Source organism: Photinus pyralis, unplaced genomic scaffold (genome assembly GCF_008802855.1).
Source record: "Photinus pyralis isolate 1611_PpyrPB1 unplaced genomic scaffold, Ppyr1.3 Ppyr1.4_LG8, whole genome shotgun sequence".
In the NCBI taxonomy this organism is placed as follows: Eukaryota; Metazoa; Arthropoda; class Insecta; order Coleoptera; family Lampyridae; genus Photinus; species Photinus pyralis.
This window is the reverse complement of record NW_022170819.1, coordinates 32,192,922-32,213,437: the sequence shown is the minus strand read 5'-3', so window position 1 is coordinate 32,213,437 and position 20,516 is coordinate 32,192,922. Positions and strand designations below refer to the sequence as shown.

Here is a 20,516-nt window from a genome sequence, read left to right as displayed (position 1 = left end):
TGAAAGTGGGTTCGCGATCACGTTTCTTTATAAAAGGCAGTGTCTGGAAGAAGAAGAAAATCCTTTCAACGATTTACCGCTATAAACGATATTGTAAATCTTCTTCAACGAGATTTCAAAAAATCATTTTTAAATTTTTGATAATTTTACTTGAACAGACGGGCAGGAGGGAGGGGTAGACGCGGCGCAGATGAAAGGAAAGGTGCAATCTGTTAGTTCTAGTCTTATTTCACGAATTTGTCCCATTTTATTGTGTGAAAGAAAGTCAAGCAGGATTTTTGGAAGGAAAGTGTTAAGACATCTGGCCCAACTAGCACCTAATCACGTTAAAGAAGCTCTCCTGCAGTTTAATATATACCCAAAGTTATTTCGATCATTATTTATTTTTGGTTGCATGCATGATATACATTGAATTTTTGCTATCACTCCATTGAACGCAACGTGAGAGAGGCCTGTACTTAATTCCTTTGCAATCTCCTACGTCACAACCATCTACGAAGCACTATTAGTACCGTATGAAATAACGAATCGCATACTCACATTTGTTCGCCATTTGTCGAACATCCTCGTAATTTATACATTTATTCCAATCTATAGTGTTGGGAGGTAGGATCTGGAAGATGCACTCAACTAAAAAGATATATCGGAACCAAGATTCCCAACTTTTTGCAAATGAACTCAAAAATATGACGCCTCCTGGTTTTAACGTTTTGATACAGTCACGGATGAGACTTTCGTGGTTCTTGGCGTGGTGCAAAACGAAGTTCAGAATTACAACGTCGTATTTCTCGACGTTGTCCAAACAGTGGCTCTCGATACTTTCCCATTTGTATTTGATGTTACGTAGACATCGGTCGAGTTTCGCGTGTTCCTCGGCTATTTCGATGGCGTCCTTATTTATGTCTATGCCTAAAATGTCAGCACCAGCTCTCGCCAGTGGTTCAGTTATAAGCCCTCCTAAAAACGTAGTGGGCAGTATGACGCTTATGCTGTTAGTTTAGGAACTCTCACCTCCGCAACCAACATCTAAAATACGTAAACCCTCAGAGACACGGAAGCCCTCTTCGCCTTTGGCAAAACCTTTTTGTCGTAAAACACCTTTCATGTAGGACAGAGCCAGGTAGTTTTCTTGGATTAGGAGCCGCAGCCAGGAATTAGGGTCCCACCAGGTTAATTTATAATCTGTGAAGAAGGCATTATGCCCCACATCCGCAGTTGTGACATTCAGAACTAAAACAACAGACCTTAGGTTGAACAAATTAGCTCATATTACGGGCATTACTCCTCGCCATTGTCACAAACGCAACTGATATCTTCTCAATCTTGAGTACCTTTGTACTCTACTGATAAGATATACGCTATATTCGGTCTCTATCTTTGCCACTTGTATGATATCTTCTCTGGCCGCAGACCTCGAGGGCCTCTCGCTAAAACAATAATTTACTGCCGCCGCTTACACATAAAGATAGCATCTGCAATCGATCGGAAATTAGTTATCCAGGAGACGCTTTGGGTATCGACGCCAACCAATTCCCGAGAACATCAAGGGCAGCACTTTATCGTGGTATGGGGGTTTTTCTCCAGGCCGAACAATGGATCAGCACGAGAAAGTAGTTTGGCAAAATGGCCTAAATGTTTTTCAAATATCGCATAGCCTGTATATATTTTATTTTTGAATACATTGTTGCTTCTAACTTTGAAGGTGGTTGTTAGCTCCTTTTTACAAAAACTAAAAAAATGCGCTATTGTCGTCACTTTTCTCGTCAGTCTGTCCCTATGCCTGTGACCCGCACATTACATTTTAGAGGTGTCTATGTAGAAGGTCTTAGGTTGTACTATACTACTCCGGTATTGACCTTACGAATTAGGAAAACTGCAGGAAAACCTAATTCGAAGTAGCTGGGAGAATGCTCCAAACTGATCTAAGAAAATTCCAATCTCTGCCACAGACGGAAAGTTCACCTCAACCCAGGCTCGAACATCCGACCTCCCGTCTATGTAGTCCAACGCTCTACTACTGAGATACATAGTCGGTTTTGATGAGGTGATGCTGAAGGTTGAGTTGCGACTGCCCGGACTGTGAGATCAGTCTCCCCAAAAAACCTTTTCGCAACGAGGCATTACCAGTATACACGTCCCTGCGGCCGTATTCAGGTGTGCTAGCACTCTCGAAATCAGGCAAGGTGAAGGAAATGTCCGCGCCAGGGAGAAATTCCAAAAACCCTTCTGATGGATCTGTTTCCCAGTGGTGCTTCCCAGCCAACGTCTGATGTATCTGGGGTTAGAACTTGGGGAATATGCGAGCTGTCATTTGTACGTGCTCCAGCCATCACCAAACATCGCTCAGAGCGCACGAAGGAATGGGGGAACGTCGCTTCGTAGAGTGGATTTCGTGTTACACACTTTCTCTAGGTATTCAACGAGTATTTCCGGAGACAGGTCCAGAACCGACCAATTTAAAACTCGAGCGAAAGCGAGTGGAGATGTGGCCAGACCGCAGGGTGGGCAAATCACCTGATAAACCGTACCCCTGTGAGCCAAAGAGGGGAATTCTCAGTGGAAGAGCAAGACCGGGATATGAAAGTAGGTCTGTGACAAGTCACGGAAAATCAACACTTTCAAGTGATTTAGAATACGGAACTTCTTCGCTCTTAAATACTTGTCCAAGCCAAGATTTGGCGCGTGCCCCCATCTGGTTTTGGCACTAAAAACGTTTTGGACAGAAATCCGGTTGTGTGCCTTGCCACTTCCAAGATTCCTTGAGCAATTAAAAGTCGGATAGTCGGGTCCGTCCCGGGAGTTTCAAAGTCGACGTGCCGGGTTTATAGGGGGATTTAAAGGTAGACGAGCAATAAACGGGATTTTGTAGCCCTTGACAGAAGTCTTAATGCTGGCAGGGGCTCCTGCTTCTTCCCATTCGCGAGCGAACTGAGCTAACCGCCCAGCTCTGAACTGACGCGAGTCAGGAACGACTAGGCCTCCTTGAGGAGGACCTCCTTTTCTTAGCAAACTTAGCCTCCTTAGCTTGCTGGCGCTTGCCCTGATGTCTAGATAGCGGTTCATCTTCTAAAAAGTGGGTAGTGGAGGGGGGAGGGATGTTGAACAATAGCTATGCCACTCCGGAGTCCAAAGGTTTAAACAGTTTACGATGAAGATCGATAGCCTCCGCTCGCCGGACAACTATATTGGAGTAAATCGTCCGATGTAGATCTAAAGTCGGAGGAGAATGTCTCGACTCGATCACCAGATGTTTACAAATCAGCTGTCGGATGGCCTCATAAAAGGGGTCGCGTTGTTTCAGGAGACCATGAAGAAGGGTTCCAAGGGTCGTGTCCATGCGAACCTTGTGTTCATGAACAACAATGGAGATCGGTCAAGAGGATAAACCAGTATTTACTTGTAAAGCGCTGAATACTGGTGCCGCTTGCAACCGTTTTTGCACTTCGGCATAATGAATCCGCGAGAAGGACAGCTTCTCCAGTTTTAGGCAATCGATTCCTTGTTGCTCGATGTGTGGTTTTACTGGAGGTATAGTCGATTGCTGCTCCGTCGTGACTGGTTTGAAACTCGGGAACCAGTTCCGCCGTGTAACAGTATCCCTGTACAGGCTAGTTTTAAAGTTCATGGTAGTTAAAATGTTAAGTCTAAATATAATCATCACTCCCAAGTACGAATGTGACTGAATGAGAGTAATGCATCAAAAGGAATTTATTTATTTCAGTTCATTGTATCCCAATTTGGAATTTAAATAATATGGCCGCCATGAATCAGGAAGAAAATTAGATTTAAGTAATGATCGCGGTGTAAATAGAGTTTCGTTCATACTATGTAAATAAAGTCAATTAGGGAAAAACTGCATATGAGTATCGAGTATTAACGCTACATCTGTGCCGTTCCCGCCCGTAAATCTGAAGCGCGTATTCTTGTAATAAGCGAATTGAGGCGAAATTTTAAGAAAATAAAAATAAAGAACCGAACGACACCATCTCCATCGAGCCACCGTATCTAAGCCGAAGACGATCCTCACGGCACTCCGGAGAAAATTAAGAAGATTGCGAAATAACCGAAGGAGATTCCCACTTTCTATTTTGCGCGCGGTCCGTGTGCTTTGAGGGTACCCAAGGAGTCGGCACGGAAACCTGCCTATGACTGGCCGAACCAAACTCGAATAGCAGCCTGCAGTGGGCGATCCTAAATTCATTCGACTTCAACATCAATCGGAGAGAGACCAAGATTGCGCCCCGACTCCTGGTGCACATAAACAATAGACCTTAAAGGTATTTATAAACAACCATCGCGTCGTAGTTTACCGTTTTTCGTAGTTCACCCTGTTGTAGATTACTGTGTTGTAGTTTATCATAGGACAGTAGTATAAATCTGTATTATTGTAAAGGCGATTTAATTCCCTACTAATGTTTTGCGTTCAAATAAGTGCTTGTGAGCACTGTTTGCTTTCATGTTAACGACTCGAACCTGGAAGCGTTACGACACGCGCTTACAGCAGTTTGTTTTGATTTACGATTTAGTTATATATTAATTTCTGAAACAAAGATTAAGTTTCTTTCTGTACTGGGCGGTCCTAGGGTAAATATTTTGATTTCAGTTGACGTAATAAAGATAAATTTTCCTTTTTATGCAGTGAAGTTTTGTGAATGAATGAGTTAACCCTGCCCTTACAGGAATGTGCCTCCTCAATCCCCATTTCTTTTAACATGTGTTACTTACAGATAAAAGGCGAATTTCTGAGAAAATAAGAACGTAATAGGTTTTAATAAAGATTATTGATTTTTATTCATTTATCCTTTCGCATTTCCTCGAGGCCAGAAAAGGACCATCGACTGAATGCTAGCCAGAGCCCAACAACAATTATTTTATGTAAGAAGAACAATCCAGAAATAAAGTAGCTTGATGAAGAAAAGGTAGGAAGAGTTGAAAAGTAACCAGCCGGTTACAGCCGACAGAATGACCACTCGAGCAGTCTGACTTTTTGTTCACGATATACCTTCTCCAGAAGACATAACATATTCCCGAACGGTTTTAGAATTATGTCCAGGTGCGCCATCCTGCTGTATCCAACAGTTGCGAACTATCGCCAGGGGCTCTTTATCAAAAGACCCTCGAAATCGTTTTGCAGTAAATGTAAGCAGCGCTCTCTGTTAAAGTATGGCGGTAAATAGATGATCCTACAATCCTTGTACAGAAAATACCAGTCCACACATCAAAACCACACCTTCAACTTCTGGTTAAACGTGGATTGGTTCCAGATCAATTAATAGTGGACATTTTGGCTATTCATGATGCCATTCTTAGCGCATTTTCTAACTGTTGAAAGGCTGTTAACCATAGATGCTTCTAGTAAAGAAAAACATCCATAGCATGGAAAATGCTCTAAAGTTACTCGCCTTAAGGCAAAAACCTTTTTTATTTTTCATAATAATACTCTTATTAGACCATATTATTTGATAAGGAGAATTCGTATTCGTTTTCGTATTATTTTTCCGAGTTTGCGTAATTATTTTGTTTACCCAAAGTCGTCATGAAACCTTCATTTTCATGCCTACTTTATTTCAGGAAAATGTTAGTTTCTATGACAGAGGCAGACCAGTCTACTTTTTCTGTCGCCTGTCACTTTACCAGCCGCATCTGTCACTTTACCGGCCACACTTGTCACTTTTCCTGCTGCACCTGTCACATTGCTAAATGTCTACAATGACTCCTGTCATCATTGACAGATTGGCATTAATTAAAAGTTTCTATATGAAAATCGAAATTTTATGTTAAAATACGATTTCGAGTAAAGTAATAGAAAACTGGTCAGTAAAATGAAAGCAAACTCCTCGCCAGTAATGTGTCATTTTCCTGACTTTTATGTAAATAACTATTACCAGAACAACGGATTACGCTATGGTTTCTGTATATTTGTTTATGTACGACTGCTTGCTAATGCGGTGATTACAGTCGCAATTAGTGGCCCTAATTTGCCATATTATCGCCTAGTCCATAATGATAAAGTAAAATGGTCGCCTGTCAATGTGACAGTCGTACTTAGGTGTCAATCCAAGGTAAATTCAAGTATTTTAGAAATACTTGACAAATGATTTGATCGTTTATTGAATTCCATGAAATGTTCATTTTTAAGGGTTGTTGCATTCGTACATAAAGCTTTGTATATATCGCGTCCATAAATAGGCTTTATGTCCGATTGTATAATAATCAATACTTTATGATATCTTTTTGCGGTCATAAAGTGGCTCTTTATGGACGGCGGCCATAAACAAATGTCACGTGGTCGGTTGTCAAAATAATTTATTTATACATAACAAAATAAATATAAATGCGAAACACCTGAAGAAACACCTACTTCGGGGAGTGCTTATTCGAGTAGTAATTGTTAATTTTAATCACGCAATCCACATTGTTCTTTATAAAGAGTGGTCCACTCATTTGATGTCTTTCTTCGATTTCTTTATGATGAGATGAAGGACCCGCTCCACCTAGGATTTTCGTCGCAACGTTGACTTTTGTCATTTCCGACTCTTCGACGTAGCCTTCCGCGACACTAGCAGAGCGCCATCCTCCATGGCGCATGATGTCAGTCATACTTCCACCTGCATTTGCCAGAAGACTTGCAGAAGTTCTTCGAAAAGAATGGCCCGTGTAGGAAGAAGCATTTGTTAAATTCAAGAATTTGGCCACCACACTGGGAACACAACCAACTTTGTGAACCCCTACGGCCTACAGGTTGAACCGTGCACTTTCCATTCCACATTTTTATCCGTTAGAATCAGCGATTTTTTGGCGTACCTATATCCTTCTCCTTTTCTTTTAAGAAACGGAATAACACTGAGAAACTTGCTAATATCTACTCCTTCGTTCAAATGAATCGTAGTGCGTAGCATGGAATATTTACTCCATAAGCTTGATGCTTTATACGACGCGAGATCGGTAGTAAAGTAAGCCAGAACTGTGTCTTCAACGGTTTTTTTACATTTCTCTTTACGCACCATTTCTTGTATGCATTGTAAGCTTCTTCATGTACCGTTCTCGATTTGCAGAGAAGAAGAGTTTCCTTCGCTGCGGATGCAATTTGCGATATTTCGACTATTTTTGCACAACTACAAAAATTTTCACAAACGTACAAATTTTTAAACAAACTGTTGTTACACTAGCAACAAGAACAGCAACCTTTGATACCATCACCATTTTCAACGTTTCATATATTTCATAAAATACTAGATACTAAGTTTCGAAATATTTGACATCTCTTGTCAAAGATATATGGATTTTATTTCGATTATTAAATTTTCTTAAATTTTCTTCTTTAAAGAGTAATTGTTGCAATCGTACATAAAGCTTTGTATATACCGCGTACATAAACCGTCTTTATGGACTCGCCATCTTTATTTACGCCTTGCTCGTAAACTCTCTCGGCTAAATAAACGCCTCGTCCATAAAGACCCAGTTTATGTACTTGGTATATAAATAGCTATTATGGGGACTGGCCTTGTTTATTTGTGCCTCGCTCGAAAGCTCGCTCGGCAAAATAAACGGCTCGCCCATAAAGATCCAGTTTATGTACTTGATATATAAACAGCTATTAAAGTGCATTATCAGATAAAATGCGAAATTATTGCTTTTATTTAAATTGATGTCACTGTAGGATGATAATGTTTGCAGATGTTTCCTTGATGTTGATTTTTATTATTGTTAGAAATTATTTGGTTTAAGGCCGTGTCTTCTGTATGAAAGTTGGTCTGGATAAGACAACAATTGATAACATTTTGTTTATGTGATAAGACAAAATAAGGAAAAAGAGTGGGTTTCCGGAAAATATGCGCGCTTTAAAAAAAGAAAAGTGAAAGTGGGTTCGGGATCACGTTTCTTTATAAAAGGCAGTGTCTGGAAGAAGAAGAAAATCCTTTCAACGATTTACCGCTATAAACGATATTGTAAATCTTCTTCAACGAGATTTCAAAAAATCATTTTTAAATTTTTGATAATTTTACTTGAACAGACGGGCAGGAGGGAGGGGTAGACGCGGCGCACATGAAAGGAAAGGTGCAATCTGTTAGTTCTAGTCTTATTTCACGAATTTGTCCCATTTTATTGTGTGAAAGAAAGTCAAGCAGGATTTTTGGAAGGAAAGTTTTAAGACATCTGGCTCAACTAGCACCTAATCACGTTAAAGAAGCTCTCCTGCAGTTTAATATATACCCAAAGTTATTTCGCTCATTATTTATTTTTGGTTGCATGCATGATATACATTGAATTTTTGCTATCACTCCATTGAACGCAACGTGAGAGAGGCCTGTACTTAATTCCTTTGCAATCTCCTACGTCACAACCATCTACGAAGCACTATTAGTACCGTATGAAATAACGAATCGCACACTCACATTTGTTCGCCATTTGTCGAACATCCTCGTAATTTATACATTTATTCCAATCTATAGTGCTGGGAGGTAGGATCTGGAAGATGCACTCAACTAAAAAGACATATCGAAACCAAGACTCCCAACTTTTTGCAAATGAACTCAAAAATATGACGCCTCCTGGTTTTAACGTTTTGATACAGTCACGGATGAGACTTTCGTGGTTCTTGGCGTGGTGCAAAACGAAGTTCAGAATTACAACGTCGTATTTCTCGACGTTGTCCAAACAGTGGCTCTCGATACTTTCCCATTTGTATTTGATGTTACGTAGACATCGGTCGAGTTTCGCGTGTTCCTCGGCGATTTCGATGGCGTCTTTATTTATGTCTATGCCTAAAATGTCAGCACCAGCTCTCGCTAGTGGTTCAGTTATAAGCCCTCCTAAAACGGAGCGGGCAGTATGACGTCTATGTTGGTACTTTAGGAACTCTCACCTCCGCAGCCAACGTCTAAAATGCGTAAACCTGCAGAGATACGGAAGCCCTCTTCGTCTTTGGCAAAACCTTTTTGTCGTAAAATACCTTTCATGTAGTCCAATGCCAGGTAGTCTTTTTGAATTAGGAGCCGCAGCCAGGAATTAGGGTCCCACCAGGTTAATTTATAATCTGTGAAGAAAGCATTATGCCCCACATCCGCGGTGCTCACATTCAATACTAAAACAACAAATCTTAGGTTGAACAAATTACATCAAATTACGGGCATTACTTCTCGCCATTGTCACAAACGCAAATGATATATTCTCAATCTTGAGTAACTTTGTACTCTACTGATAAGATACACGCTATATTCGGTCTCTATCTTTGCCACTTCTATGATATCTTCTCTGGCCGCAGACCTCGAGGGCCTCTCGCTAAAACAATAATTTACTGCCGCCGCTTACACATAAAGATAGCATCTGCAACCGATCGGAAATTAGTTATCCAGGAGACGCTTTGGGTATCGACACCAACCAATTCCCGAGAACATCAAGGGCGGCACTGTATCGTGGTATGGGGGTATTTCTCCAGGCCGAACAATGGATCAGCACGAGAAGACAGTTTGGCAAAAACCGATACCTCATGTTTTTCAAATATCGCACATCCTGTATATATTTTATTTTTGAATACATTGTTGCTTCTAACTTTGAAGGTGGTTGTTAGCTCCCTTTCAAAAAAATAAAAAAATGAGCTATTGTCGTCACTTCTCTCGTCAGTCCGTCCCTATGCCTGTGATCCGCACATTGCTATTTAGAGGTGTCTTAAGTTGTTCTAAATACTACCCCGGTATTTACCTTACGAATTAGGAAAACTGCAGGAAAACCTAATTCGAAGTAGCTGGGAGAACTGATCTAAGGAAATTCCCATCTCTGTCACAGATGAAAAGTTTACCTCAACCCAGGTTCGAAAATTCGATCTTCCGGATATGTAGCCCAACGCTCTACTACTGAGCTACATAGTCGATTTTGATGAGGTGATGCTGAAGGTTTCCCAATCTACATTGTTGCGACTGCCCAGACTGTGAGATCGTCTCCCCAAAAAACCTTTTCGCAACGAAGCAGTACCAGTATAAACGTCCCTGCGGCCGTATTCAAGTGTGCTAGCACTCTCGAAATCAGGCAAGGTGAAGGAAATGTCCACGCCAGGAAAAAATTCCAAATATCCTTCTGATGGGTCAGTTTCCCAGTGCTGCTTCCCAGCCAACGTCTGATGTATCTGTGGTTAAAACTTGGGGAATAGGCGAACTGGCATATTTACGTGCTCCAGCCACCACCGAACGTCGCATAGAGCGCACGAAGGAATGGGGAAACGTCGCTTCGTAGAATGGATTTCTCTAGGTATTCAACGAGTATTTTCTGAGACGGGACCAAAACCGACTTTTCGCGATTTATCCACCATCCTAGCTCTTCTAGGAATTGAGTGGGCTACGTCCCGCATCAACTGGTCTACATCTTGGTTGATTAGCAGAAAATCGTCTACCACTCTGACACCTGAACTGCGTAGTTGATTTGCTAACCCAATTTGAAACTCGGGCGAAAGCGAGTGGAGATGTGGCCAGACCGAAGGGTGGGCAAATCACCTGATAAACCGTACCGCTGTGAGTCAAAGAGAGGAATTTTGAGTGGAAAAGCCAGACTGGAGTGTGAAAGTAGGCCTGTGACAAGTGACGGAAAATCAGCACTTTCAATTGATTTAGAAGATGGAACTTCTTCGATCTTAAATACTTGTCCAAGCCAAGATTTGGCGTGTGCCCCCATCTGGTTTTGGCACTAAATACGTTTTGGACAGAAATCCGGTTGTGTGCCTTGACACTTCCAAGATTCCTTGAGCAATTAAAAGTCGGATAGTCGGGTCCGTCCCGGGAGTTTCAAAGTCGATGTGCCGGGTTGATAGGGGAATGACAAAGGTAGACGAGGAATAAAAGGGCTTCTGTAGCCCTTGATAGAAGTCTTAATGCTGGCAGGGGCCCCTGCTTCTTCCCATTCGCGAGCGAACTGTGCTAACCGTCCAGCTCTGAACTGACGCGAGTTAGGAACGACTAGGTCTCCTTGGAGAGGACTTCCTTTTCTTAGCAAACAGCCTCCTTAGCTTGCTGGCGCTTGCGATTCTCTAATACAGGCACTTCCTGAGAATCGAGAAGGAGGCGACGGGCGGACGCGAGTTTTGTAAACGCGTCGTTTGGCCCCTGTAACGAAACGTCCCTCTAAAAATCTTTCCCTGATGTCTAGATAGCTCGGCAAGCGGTTCATCCTCGAAAAAAATGGGCAGAGGAGGGGGAGGGCTGTTGAGCAATTGTTATGCCACTCCAGAGTCGAAAGGTTTAAACAGTTTACGATGACGATCGATAGCCTCCGCGCCCCGCACAAGTATATTGGAGTAAATCGTCCGATGTAGATCTAAAGTCGGAAGAGATGTCAGCAAAGAAGTTGTGGACCATGAAGAAGGGTACCAAGGGTCGTGTTCATGCGAACCTTGTGTTCATGAACAACAATGGAGATCGGTCAAGAGGATAAGCCAGTATTTACTTGTAAAGCGCTGAATGCTGGAGCCCCTTGCAGCCGTTTTTGCACTTCGGCATAATGAATCCGCGAGAAGGACAGATTGGTTTGAAACTCGGGAACCAGTTCCGCCGTGTAACAGTATTCCTGTACAGGCTAGTTTCAAAGTTCATTTTAGGTAATTAAAATGTCAAGTCTAAATATAATCATGATTCCCAAGTACGAATGTGACTGAATGAGAGTAATGCATCAAAAGGAATTTATTTATTTCAGTTCATTGCATCCGAATTTGGAATTTAAATATGGCCGCCATGAATCAGGAAGAAAATTAGATTTAAGTAATGATCGCGGTGTAAATAGAGTTTCGTTCATACTATGTAAATAAAGTCAATTAGGGAAAAACTGCATATGAGTATAGAGTATTAACGCTACATCTGCGCCGTTCCCGCCCGTAAATCTGAAGCGCGTATTCTTGTAATAAGCGAATTGAGGCGAAATTTTAAGAAAATAAAAATAAAGAACCGAGCGACACCATCTCCATCGAGCCACCGTATCTAAGCCGAAGACGATCTTCACGGCACTCCGGAGAAAATGATGAAGATTGCGAAATAACCGACTTTCTATTTTGTGCGCGGTCCGTGTGCTTTGAGGGTACCCAAGAAGTCGGCGGAAACCTGCCTATGATTGGCCGAACCAAACTCAAATAGCAGCCTGCAGTGGGCGATCCTAAATTGATTCGACTTCATCAATCGGAGAGAGACCAAGATTGCGCACCGACTCCTGGTGCACATAAACAATAGACCTTAAAGGTATTTATAAACAATCATAAAACTTTATCGCGTCATAGTTGACCGTTTTTCGTAGTTCACCCCGTTGTAGATTACTGTGCTGTAGTTTATCATAGAACAGTAGTATAAATCTGTATTATTGTAAAGGCGATTTAACTCCCTACTAGTGTTTTGCGTTCAAATAAGTGCCTGTGAGCACTGTTTGCTTTCATGTTAACGACTCGAACCTGGAAGCGTTACGACACGCGCTTACACCAGTTTGTTTTGATTCACGATTTAGTTATATATTAATTTCTGAAACAAAAATTAAGTTTCTTTCTGTACTGGGCGGTCCTAGGGTAAATATTTTAATTTCAGTTGACGTAATAAGGATAAATTTTCCTTTTTATGCAGTGAAGTTTTGTGAATGAATGAGTTAACCCTGCTCTTACAGGAATGTGCCTCCTCAATCCCCATTTCTTTTAACATGTGTTACTTACAGATTAAAGGCGAATTTATAAGAAAATAAGAACGTAATAGGTTTTAATAAAGATTATATTGATTTTTATTCATTTATCCTTTCCCATTTCCTCGAGGCGAGAAAAGGACCATCAACTGAATGCTAGCCGGAGCCCAACAACAATTATTTTATGTAAGAAGAACCATCCCGAAATAAAGTAGCTTGATTCCATTCGGTAGCTTATAGCTCTGGCACGACAACCGAGAATAATTTTGAGGATTAATGTGCGCATGCGCAAACTGCGCATATATCATTTCTTATTATGGAGATACTTTTTTTGAAGTTTTAACCACATATGCTTCTAGTAAAGATCAGCTTATCGCAGTTTGTAAAAAACAGATGTGCCCATGCCCAAATTGCACAATACCAACGTTCTTATTTACGGAGATATTTTTTGAAATGTTAACCATAGATGCTCCCAGTAAAGAAAAACATCCATAGCATGGAAAATGCTCAAAAGTTACTCGCCTTAAGGCAAAAACCTTTTTTATTTTTCATAATTATACTCTTATTAGACCATATTATTTGATAAGGAAAATTCGTAGTCGTTTCCGTATTATTTTTCCGAGTTTGCGTAATTATTTTGTTTACCAGAACAACTGATTACCCTATGGTTTCTGTATATTTGTTTAAAGTAAATTATCAGATAATATGCGAAATGTTGCTTTTATTTAAATTGATAAGGCATTGTAAGATGATAAAGTTGGCAGATGTCTCCTTGATGTTGATTTTTATTATTGTTAGAAACTATTTGGTCTGGAAGAAGAAGAAAACCCTTTTTACGATTTACCGCTATAAACGATATTGTAAATCTCTTTCAACGAGATTTCAAAAAATCATTTTCAAATTTTTGATAATTTTACTAACAGACGGGCAGGGGGAAGGGGTAGACGCGGCGCAGATGGAAGGAAAGGTGCAGTCTGTTAGTTCTAGTCTTATTTCACAAATTTATTGTGTGAAAGAAAGTCAAGCAGGGTTTTTGGAAGGAAAGTTTTAAGACAACTGGCTCAACTAGCACTTAATCACGTTAAAGAAGCTCTCCTGCAGTTTGATATGTACCCAAAGTTATTTCGCTCATTATTTATTTTTGGTTGCATGCATGATATACATTGAATTTTTGCTATCACTCCATTGAACGCAACGTGAGAGAGGCCTGTACTTAATTCCTTTGCAATCTCCTACGTCACAACCATCTACGAAGCACTATTAGTACCGTATGAAATAACGAATCGCACACTCACATTTGTTCGCCATTTGTCGAACATCCTCGTAATTTATACATTTATTCCAATCTATAGTGCTGGGAGGTAGGATTTGGAAGATGCACTCAACTAAAAAGACATATCGGAACCAGGACTCCCAAGTTTTTGCAAACGAACTCAAAAATATGACGCCCCCGGGTTTTAACGTTTTGATACAGTCACGGATGAGACTTTCGTGGTTCTTGGCGTGGTGCAAAACGAAGTTCAGAATTACAACGTCGTATTTCTCGACGTTGTCCAAACAGTGGCTCTCGATACTTTCCCATTTGTATTTGATGTTACGTAGACATCGGTCGAGTTTCGCGTGTTCCTCGGCGATTTCGATGGCGTCTTTATTTATGTCTATGCCTAAAATGTCAGCACCAGCTCTCGCTAGTGGTTCAGTTATAAGCCCTCCTAAAACGGATCGGGCAGTATGACGTCTATGTTGGTACTTTAGGAACTCTCACCTCCGCAGCCGACGTCTAAAATGCGTAAACCTGCAGAGATACGGAAGCCCTCTTCGTCTTTGGCAAAACCTTTTTGTCGTAAAATACCTTTCATGTAGTCCAATGCCAGGTAGTCTTTTTGAATTAGGAGCCGCAGCCAGGAATTAGGGTCCCACCAGGATAATTTATAGTCTGTGAAGTAGGCATTACGCCTTACATCCGCGGTTGTGACATTCAGAACTAAAACAACACACCTTAGGTTGAAGAAATTAGATCATATTACGTGCATTACTCCTCGCCATTGTTACAAAGGCAACTGAGAACCTATGTACCCTAGTGATAACATATACGCTATATTTGGTCTCTATCTTTGCCACTTGTATGATAACTTCTCGGTTCGAAGACCTTGGGGACTTCTACTAGATCCTAAAGTATTAATTGAATGTGACTTTACACCTAAAGGTAGCTTTTACAACCGATCGGAATTAATGATCCAGTAGACGTATATCGACATCAACCAATTCTCGAGATAATCAAGGCAAGTATGGTGGATACTCTCCAGGTCGAACAGTGGATCAGCACGAGAAGGTAGTTTGGCAAGGCCCAAAACTCAATTTGCAGAGTACTACGCAACGCTATGTCTTGCTGCATTTTTACTTCGGGTGCAAAGGTGATAGCCATAGATTCTAGGTCTCAATTACGATGTGCGTTACATTTACACAGTGCACCAGAAAATCTGGACCGGTCGAATATCGAAGATCTATGAACCGATTGTTTTAAAATTAGATTAAAAAGCAAGGAATTTATTGGCCATAATGAAAAGTAGTTTTCCAACGTTCGGTTTGACCGGAATTAACCTCAATGTTTCTCAAATACAAATACAGCCTGTATAGGAATCTTTTATTTTTTAATACATTTTGCTCAGATTTTTGAAGTTTTGCTCATTTTCACAAAAATAAGAAAGTGTGCTATTGTGGCCATTATTCTCGTCTGTCCGTCCCTATTGCATGCGCCACTATCAGATCTTTATCTTAAGAGTTTTTTTGCTATTTGATTCGTTATGGTGACCCAGGCTTGCACCAAGGAAGAAGTTTTTCAGCGAAATTTAAGAAAAAAAATGTAGTAAAGAATCCATTTTTATACTCTCTATAATTTTAAACTTTTGCCATTTATCAATATACCAGGTGATTCATTATTCATCATGGGACAATTTTTTTCTAAAAACAGTTTCATACTTAAGTTGTACCATTCCAAGGGGGCTAATCGGCGGTGACCTTGAGGATAATCTTGACCTCGACTTTCAAACACCCTCTAATTGTGAATTCGCGGAATTGAAAAGAGTGGGAAACGTTACCATTGTGTCAGCTGCCTTGATCTATCAATCAATGTACAAATCTCAGCACAAGAGAAATTTTTCCGAACGTTACGATACGATCGCTTGCTCCTTTTGTCGGTTTTGGACAATTCTCCACTGAGAGAAATGTACAGAAAACTACACACGAATCTCAATGCAACTAGGGGAGCTGATAAGTAAAAGGACATTAGACCCTGACTTTGAAACTAAGGTCACATACGATACAAAGACTAGAGGGTTCCGCTCAAACTCCTGAAGTGTATCTTTAGTAAACTTGAAAGTCACGGTCATAGTCAAGGTCAGCAACTGTGACAGGAACTCGTTTAAAAAAAAATGGTTTTGAATTTGTATTTTGTTCAACATAGGAAAATTTCCGCATGTACCGCTTCACAGCGAACGTGAACGAACGTATCTTTTAGGGCCTAAAACTTTCGCAGCCTTCTGATCCGTTCCGAGCACGTGACAAAAAATGCAGGTTTACTATTCGTCTAAAAACGACGAGTTCTTTGCTTTCAGAAAATAGGGCGAGATTCACATAGCGAAAGAACTAGGAGAGCAAGAGATTTGCTAGGCGAAATGTACTGTTTGGGTGCGTTAAAAATTAAATTCGAAGACTAATTAGTGAGCGATCACGTACACTGTTTGCGCGTGAATTTTTTTTCTACCGTTGAAGTTTCATTTTCAGATTTTCGCGGATCATCGCATACGATGTTAAATGCGCTGAAATTCTGAGAGAGACTGTAAAAGCAGGCGCGTACCATTTTTTGGAAAATACAGAAACCAGTCAGTTGTTGCTAATTTCATTCACATCGTTAGGAACCGTGTAAGTGAAATCAGATTAGTGACTAAGTGCGAGTTACCCAAAAAGTTAATTGTGTTGGGACGGACAGCTTAATTTGTAACGAGGACGTTCATTTACGAATGATACAATTTACGCGAAGGAACATTTTCGAGTACGAGTGGTTTTAAAATCCGGGATATTTAAATCCTTTATGACAAACGGAGAAGTTCTTCTTCGAAATGCTAACAGTAACTGCTGGTTAAAAGCTAGTTCTTTAAAGTTTAATATTCCCAAAAGAATCGACCTATGAGAACCATTCGAACGAACAGATTTTGTTGATTCAGAACTAAAACAACAGAACTTAGGTTGAACAAATCCGTTGATATTACGGGCATCTCCTCGCCATTGTTACAAATGCAACTGACGCTCTGGATAGCTACATTCTCGAGATAATCAAGGCAAGCACCGTATCGTGGCATGGAAGTTTTTCTCCGCCTCGAACAGAACAATGGATCAGCACGAGAAGGTAGTTTGGCAAAAAGCGACACTCTTCGATTGAATTTGCAGAATAGCCAAACTGAAGTCCAGAATATCACCCATGTATATATGTGTTGCTGCACGTTTAGTTCATCATAAGCATTAAGGTTCATTCACAATGTGTGTTAAACATACAGCGCTATTTATTAAGAAGTAGATATACGGATTGACGTATATTGTTTTTCCCTATGTCTACTTTCAAAAGACAAAATCTATCCTAATCTCGCCTAATTTTATGCAACCATAATAACTTCTTAAAACAATGAATGAAGTTCTGGTTGTCATATTAATTAATTTCAATATTGTTCTTTGTCTTCTGTATTTTTAGCACATTGTTTAAGAATAAAAAAAATGTGCTATTGTTTGCGTGTTACCCGTCCGTCCGTCCGGACCCACTTCTGCCGTTTTGAATATTTTGTAGTAAGTAGCCTATACCTTGAAGGTGTGCCAGACGGCCATTAAATTTCGCTGTCTAAAAGGGAGGCCCCCCGGGAATTATTTCCTGAGATGCTGTTTTTGAAAGTAAAACGTGCATAACTTTTATATACGACAACCAATTGGTCTCAGATTTTGCATACACATACCTTTAATGGTGCCAAGTTAAACTTAGAAAATGACGGGAGGGAGGGGGAGGGGGGTAAACACATGTTCTACCCTTTATGGTATGCTATTGAAAGGTCTCATCAAAATAAATTGGTTTGTACAAACTATAACTTTCCCGTGCGACCGTGGGGGGGGGGGGGTGTAAAAATTAACTTGATCTCTCATTGTAATCTAATTAAAGGTCTCAACAGAAGGAACCGTTTTCTACCAAATGCTGCCATTCTTTCTGTCCTCTAATCAAAGTAGGGGGGGGGAGGGGGAAGGGGGAGTGGAACTAGTTTTATCCTTCATGGTACTCTAATGAAAGGCCTCAACGAAAGGAACCGATTTCTACCAACTACTGCCCTTCTTTCTGTCCTCTTATCAAAATACGGGCTAGAAGGGGGGGGGGGGAGTGCTGCTAATTTTATCCTTCATGGTACTCCACTGAAAGGTCTCAACAAAAGGAATTAATTTCTACTAACCATAGCCCTCCTCCTCGACCTCTTATCGTGATCTGGTATATTCCCTTATACCTCAAGAACGGATTGTCGGAAGAGAGGATTCACAAAGGGCGATTGAGACGTCTGCAAGAAATATATCCATTGGTGATGTCAAAACAAAAGCTATTTCGGTTAAAAAATGCGCTTTACCTGCACAAGAACTGTGCACAATTTATACTTGTTAATTTCGTTCGTGTGCGATGTATTCAACTGAAGAGAAAGTTGGTATTCTCAATTGATATAGTGCCGGTAACAGTTTAAGGTGCGTAATAGTTTATTTTCTAGTAAGTCAAAACAACAATATTCAAACTAATTAATATGACAGCCAGTTTATTTGTTATTAAATGTTATTTTGGATGCCTAAAATTAGATCTCGTTTAGAAGAGATTTGGTCTTTTGAATTAGACATAGGGAAAAATAATATACATAAATCCCTATGTCTACTTCTTATCAAATAGCATTGCATATGCGCAGTGCGCCAGATTGCGGAACGGCAGAATATTCTGGTTATCTAGGACCCGATTATTTCAACTTAGAGTAAAAGGCGAGAAATTCATTGGTCATAATACAAATTTTTGCCCATTTCCGGTTTACTAATAAAATCTTTTATACGAAACGAATATAATTTTTCTAGGGCACGTCCAGCATCCGCCACAACTACAAATCTCGATAAGGATTTAATTTTGAGAAAACACACAAAAACCAGACCAGAATACTGGGTTCGTGTGAACCACTGATATAAAATTGGCTCTTTGATGATGGAAAAACTCCCATTAACGGGTACTGAGAAAAGCTCGAACGACAACACTCCGAATAACTTTTTCGTAACTACGAACCTCCGCTTGACTCGACCTAAACATTCACTTTGCACAACGTATTAGATAATATCTCTTAGAGCACACAACTGGCTCTCTTCTGTAACACATTTATTATCATCATCAAAGCTGAACGTCTTGCAGCAAGTTACAAAAACAAGATTAACGCCTTTTTTTCAAACAAACTTGACCGACAGGCTCATTTCACGCCCATCTCTTCTATTTAAAAAATTCCTCTTTCTTTTCAACTTTCCGCGCCATTTCCTCCTACTTCGTCGTCGAATATAACATATGTATTTTCTTATCGGAGAACATCTGCGATACACGAGCTTATCTTGAAACGAATTAGCTTACGCAGCGATAACGAAACCTATCGCACTGACCGGAGATAACACTTCTACAAACCTTACCTCTACAAACCATAATTCTTCATCACGAAATTTATTACAATTAATCAACAGGTTATTTAAACAAAAAATTGCCCATTATTAAATAAAATTCGAAATAAAAGTACGTTGCAATAATGTAAGTCGCCCAATGCTGACCCCCTAGAGTATCACAAGCATGATTGGTTTCAATTCGTACGATTTACTGGTGTCGCATTGTGCAAAATTGAAAAAAAGATCGCTTAACTTCTTCTGTACAGTTGATTACAGTGCTGACGAAATGCGTTTTCATATATACAGACACAGAGATACAGTGTACAGTGTACATGCTCTTCAACCGTCGCGAAACGAGCAGTCTCGTTTTCTCGTCTCTAATATTTAACGAAACACCACTTCCAGCATAAAATAATCTCCCTTTTCAATGAAATTTTCAATAAACCGCCAATCAAAATTAGATTAGATAAACGCGAGCCATTAGGGAACGCGACAAACGTCCCCACTTAAAACGAAAACACCTGCAGCCTCCTTACATACAGGATGGTCCAACCTTATTGAAGGCGCTAAGACCAAAACAACGTCTGGCTGAAATCTCTTGCGTAACTTAAATAGAAACAATAAACCTGAGTATCTTAGTTATGTACTTACTTAACAATGTACAAACCTTGGAACGAAATCCAAGCACAACAATAAAAGCTTCATTCTGGTCTCATTTTGCAATCTAATATAAATTTATGGCGCATTCTTTCACGGGCCATTTCCATTGTCTCATACAGTAAAACAACTTCTTACTCTCCTCCACACGTCGGATAATTTATTTACTTCACGGTTCGGTGGGTAACACTAATTCTACCCCAAAGGCAGTGGACGTCGGTCGTCGTGAATGCAATCAATTAACCAATTACTATATTAATACATACGTGTCGATGGCAATACGCTCATAAAATCGTATTATCTTAAAGGCATCTGTTTGATCTTTCAACATAATCGCATCTATCTAGGTACGCAAAAGGACAATTACTGTGTATTCTACCTCCGGCAAGTTTATATTATTTAAATGCTAACAAAAGAACGTAAATATAAGATTATATTTGCTTAATGTTTCAATTACATCTTTAGGGAATTGTCTTGTTTTCTTGTAGGATAAATGAGTAAAATCTTTGCGCATTTGTGGTGGA

The 20,516-nt window shown here is 40.2% G+C and overlaps 3 protein-coding genes across 3 annotated transcripts; all 3 read right to left on the bottom strand.

Moving 5' to 3' along the window:
* Window positions 1-364: 364 nt before the first annotated feature.
* LOC116179134 (ubiquinone biosynthesis O-methyltransferase-like) lies at window positions 365-1,397 on the bottom strand. The gene is made up of 4 exons (XM_031498849.1): window positions 1,283-1,397; window positions 1,012-1,230; window positions 541-957; window positions 365-492 (listed from the first exon to the last, which is right to left on the bottom strand). Exons 1-4 carry the CDS (start codon window positions 1,290-1,292, stop codon window positions 377-379), a joined length of 762 nt encoding a protein of 253 aa, XP_031354709.1. The 5' UTR covers window positions 1,293-1,397; the 3' UTR covers window positions 365-376.
* A 6,835-nt stretch (window positions 1,398-8,232) lies between these two features.
* On the bottom strand, window positions 8,233-9,015 carry LOC116179799 (ubiquinone biosynthesis O-methyltransferase, mitochondrial-like). Its single transcript, XM_031499649.1, has 3 exons — window positions 8,867-9,015; window positions 8,397-8,813; window positions 8,233-8,348 (listed from the first exon to the last, which is right to left on the bottom strand). Exons 1-3 carry the CDS (start codon window positions 8,958-8,960, stop codon window positions 8,233-8,235), a joined length of 627 nt encoding a protein of 208 aa, XP_031355509.1. The 5' UTR covers window positions 8,961-9,015.
* Window positions 9,016-13,770: 4,755 nt separating this feature from the next.
* On the bottom strand, window positions 13,771-14,685 carry LOC116179541 (ubiquinone biosynthesis O-methyltransferase-like). The gene is made up of 4 exons (XM_031499336.1): window positions 14,667-14,685; window positions 14,405-14,623; window positions 13,935-14,351; window positions 13,771-13,886 (listed from the first exon to the last, which is right to left on the bottom strand). Exons 1-4 carry the CDS (start codon window positions 14,683-14,685, stop codon window positions 13,771-13,773), a joined length of 771 nt encoding a protein of 256 aa, XP_031355196.1.
* Between the last annotated feature and the right edge of the window lie 5,831 nt (window positions 14,686-20,516).

What these genes read in the sequence shown, in the direction of transcription:
- LOC116179134 (XM_031498849.1), bottom strand. An exon ending in TTTAGATGTTGGTTGCGGAG is followed by an intron (nt 958 to 1,011) that starts GTGAGAGTTCCT and finishes CTACGTTTTTAG; the next exon opens with GAGGGCTTATAACTGAACCA. An exon ending in TCGACAAATGGCGAACAAAT is followed by an intron (nt 493 to 540) that starts GTGAGTATGCGA and finishes AGTGCTTCGTAG; the next exon opens with ATGGTTGTGACGTAGGAGAT.
- LOC116179799 (XM_031499649.1), bottom strand. Translation starts at nt 8,960, where the DNA reads ATGAAAGGTATTTTACGACAAAAAGGTTTTGCCAAAGACGAAGAGGGC. An exon ending in TTTAGACGTTGGCTGCGGAG is followed by an intron (nt 8,814 to 8,866) that starts GTGAGAGTTCCT and finishes GCTCCGTTTTAG; the next exon opens with GAGGGCTTATAACTGAACCA. An exon ending in TCGACAAATGGCGAACAAAT is followed by an intron (nt 8,349 to 8,396) that starts GTGAGTGTGCGA and finishes AGTGCTTCGTAG; the next exon opens with ATGGTTGTGACGTAGGAGAT.
- LOC116179541 (XM_031499336.1), bottom strand. An exon ending in TTTAGACGTCGGCTGCGGAG is followed by an intron (nt 14,352 to 14,404) that starts GTGAGAGTTCCT and finishes GATCCGTTTTAG; the next exon opens with GAGGGCTTATAACTGAACCA. An exon ending in TCGACAAATGGCGAACAAAT is followed by an intron (nt 13,887 to 13,934) that starts GTGAGTGTGCGA and finishes AGTGCTTCGTAG; the next exon opens with ATGGTTGTGACGTAGGAGAT.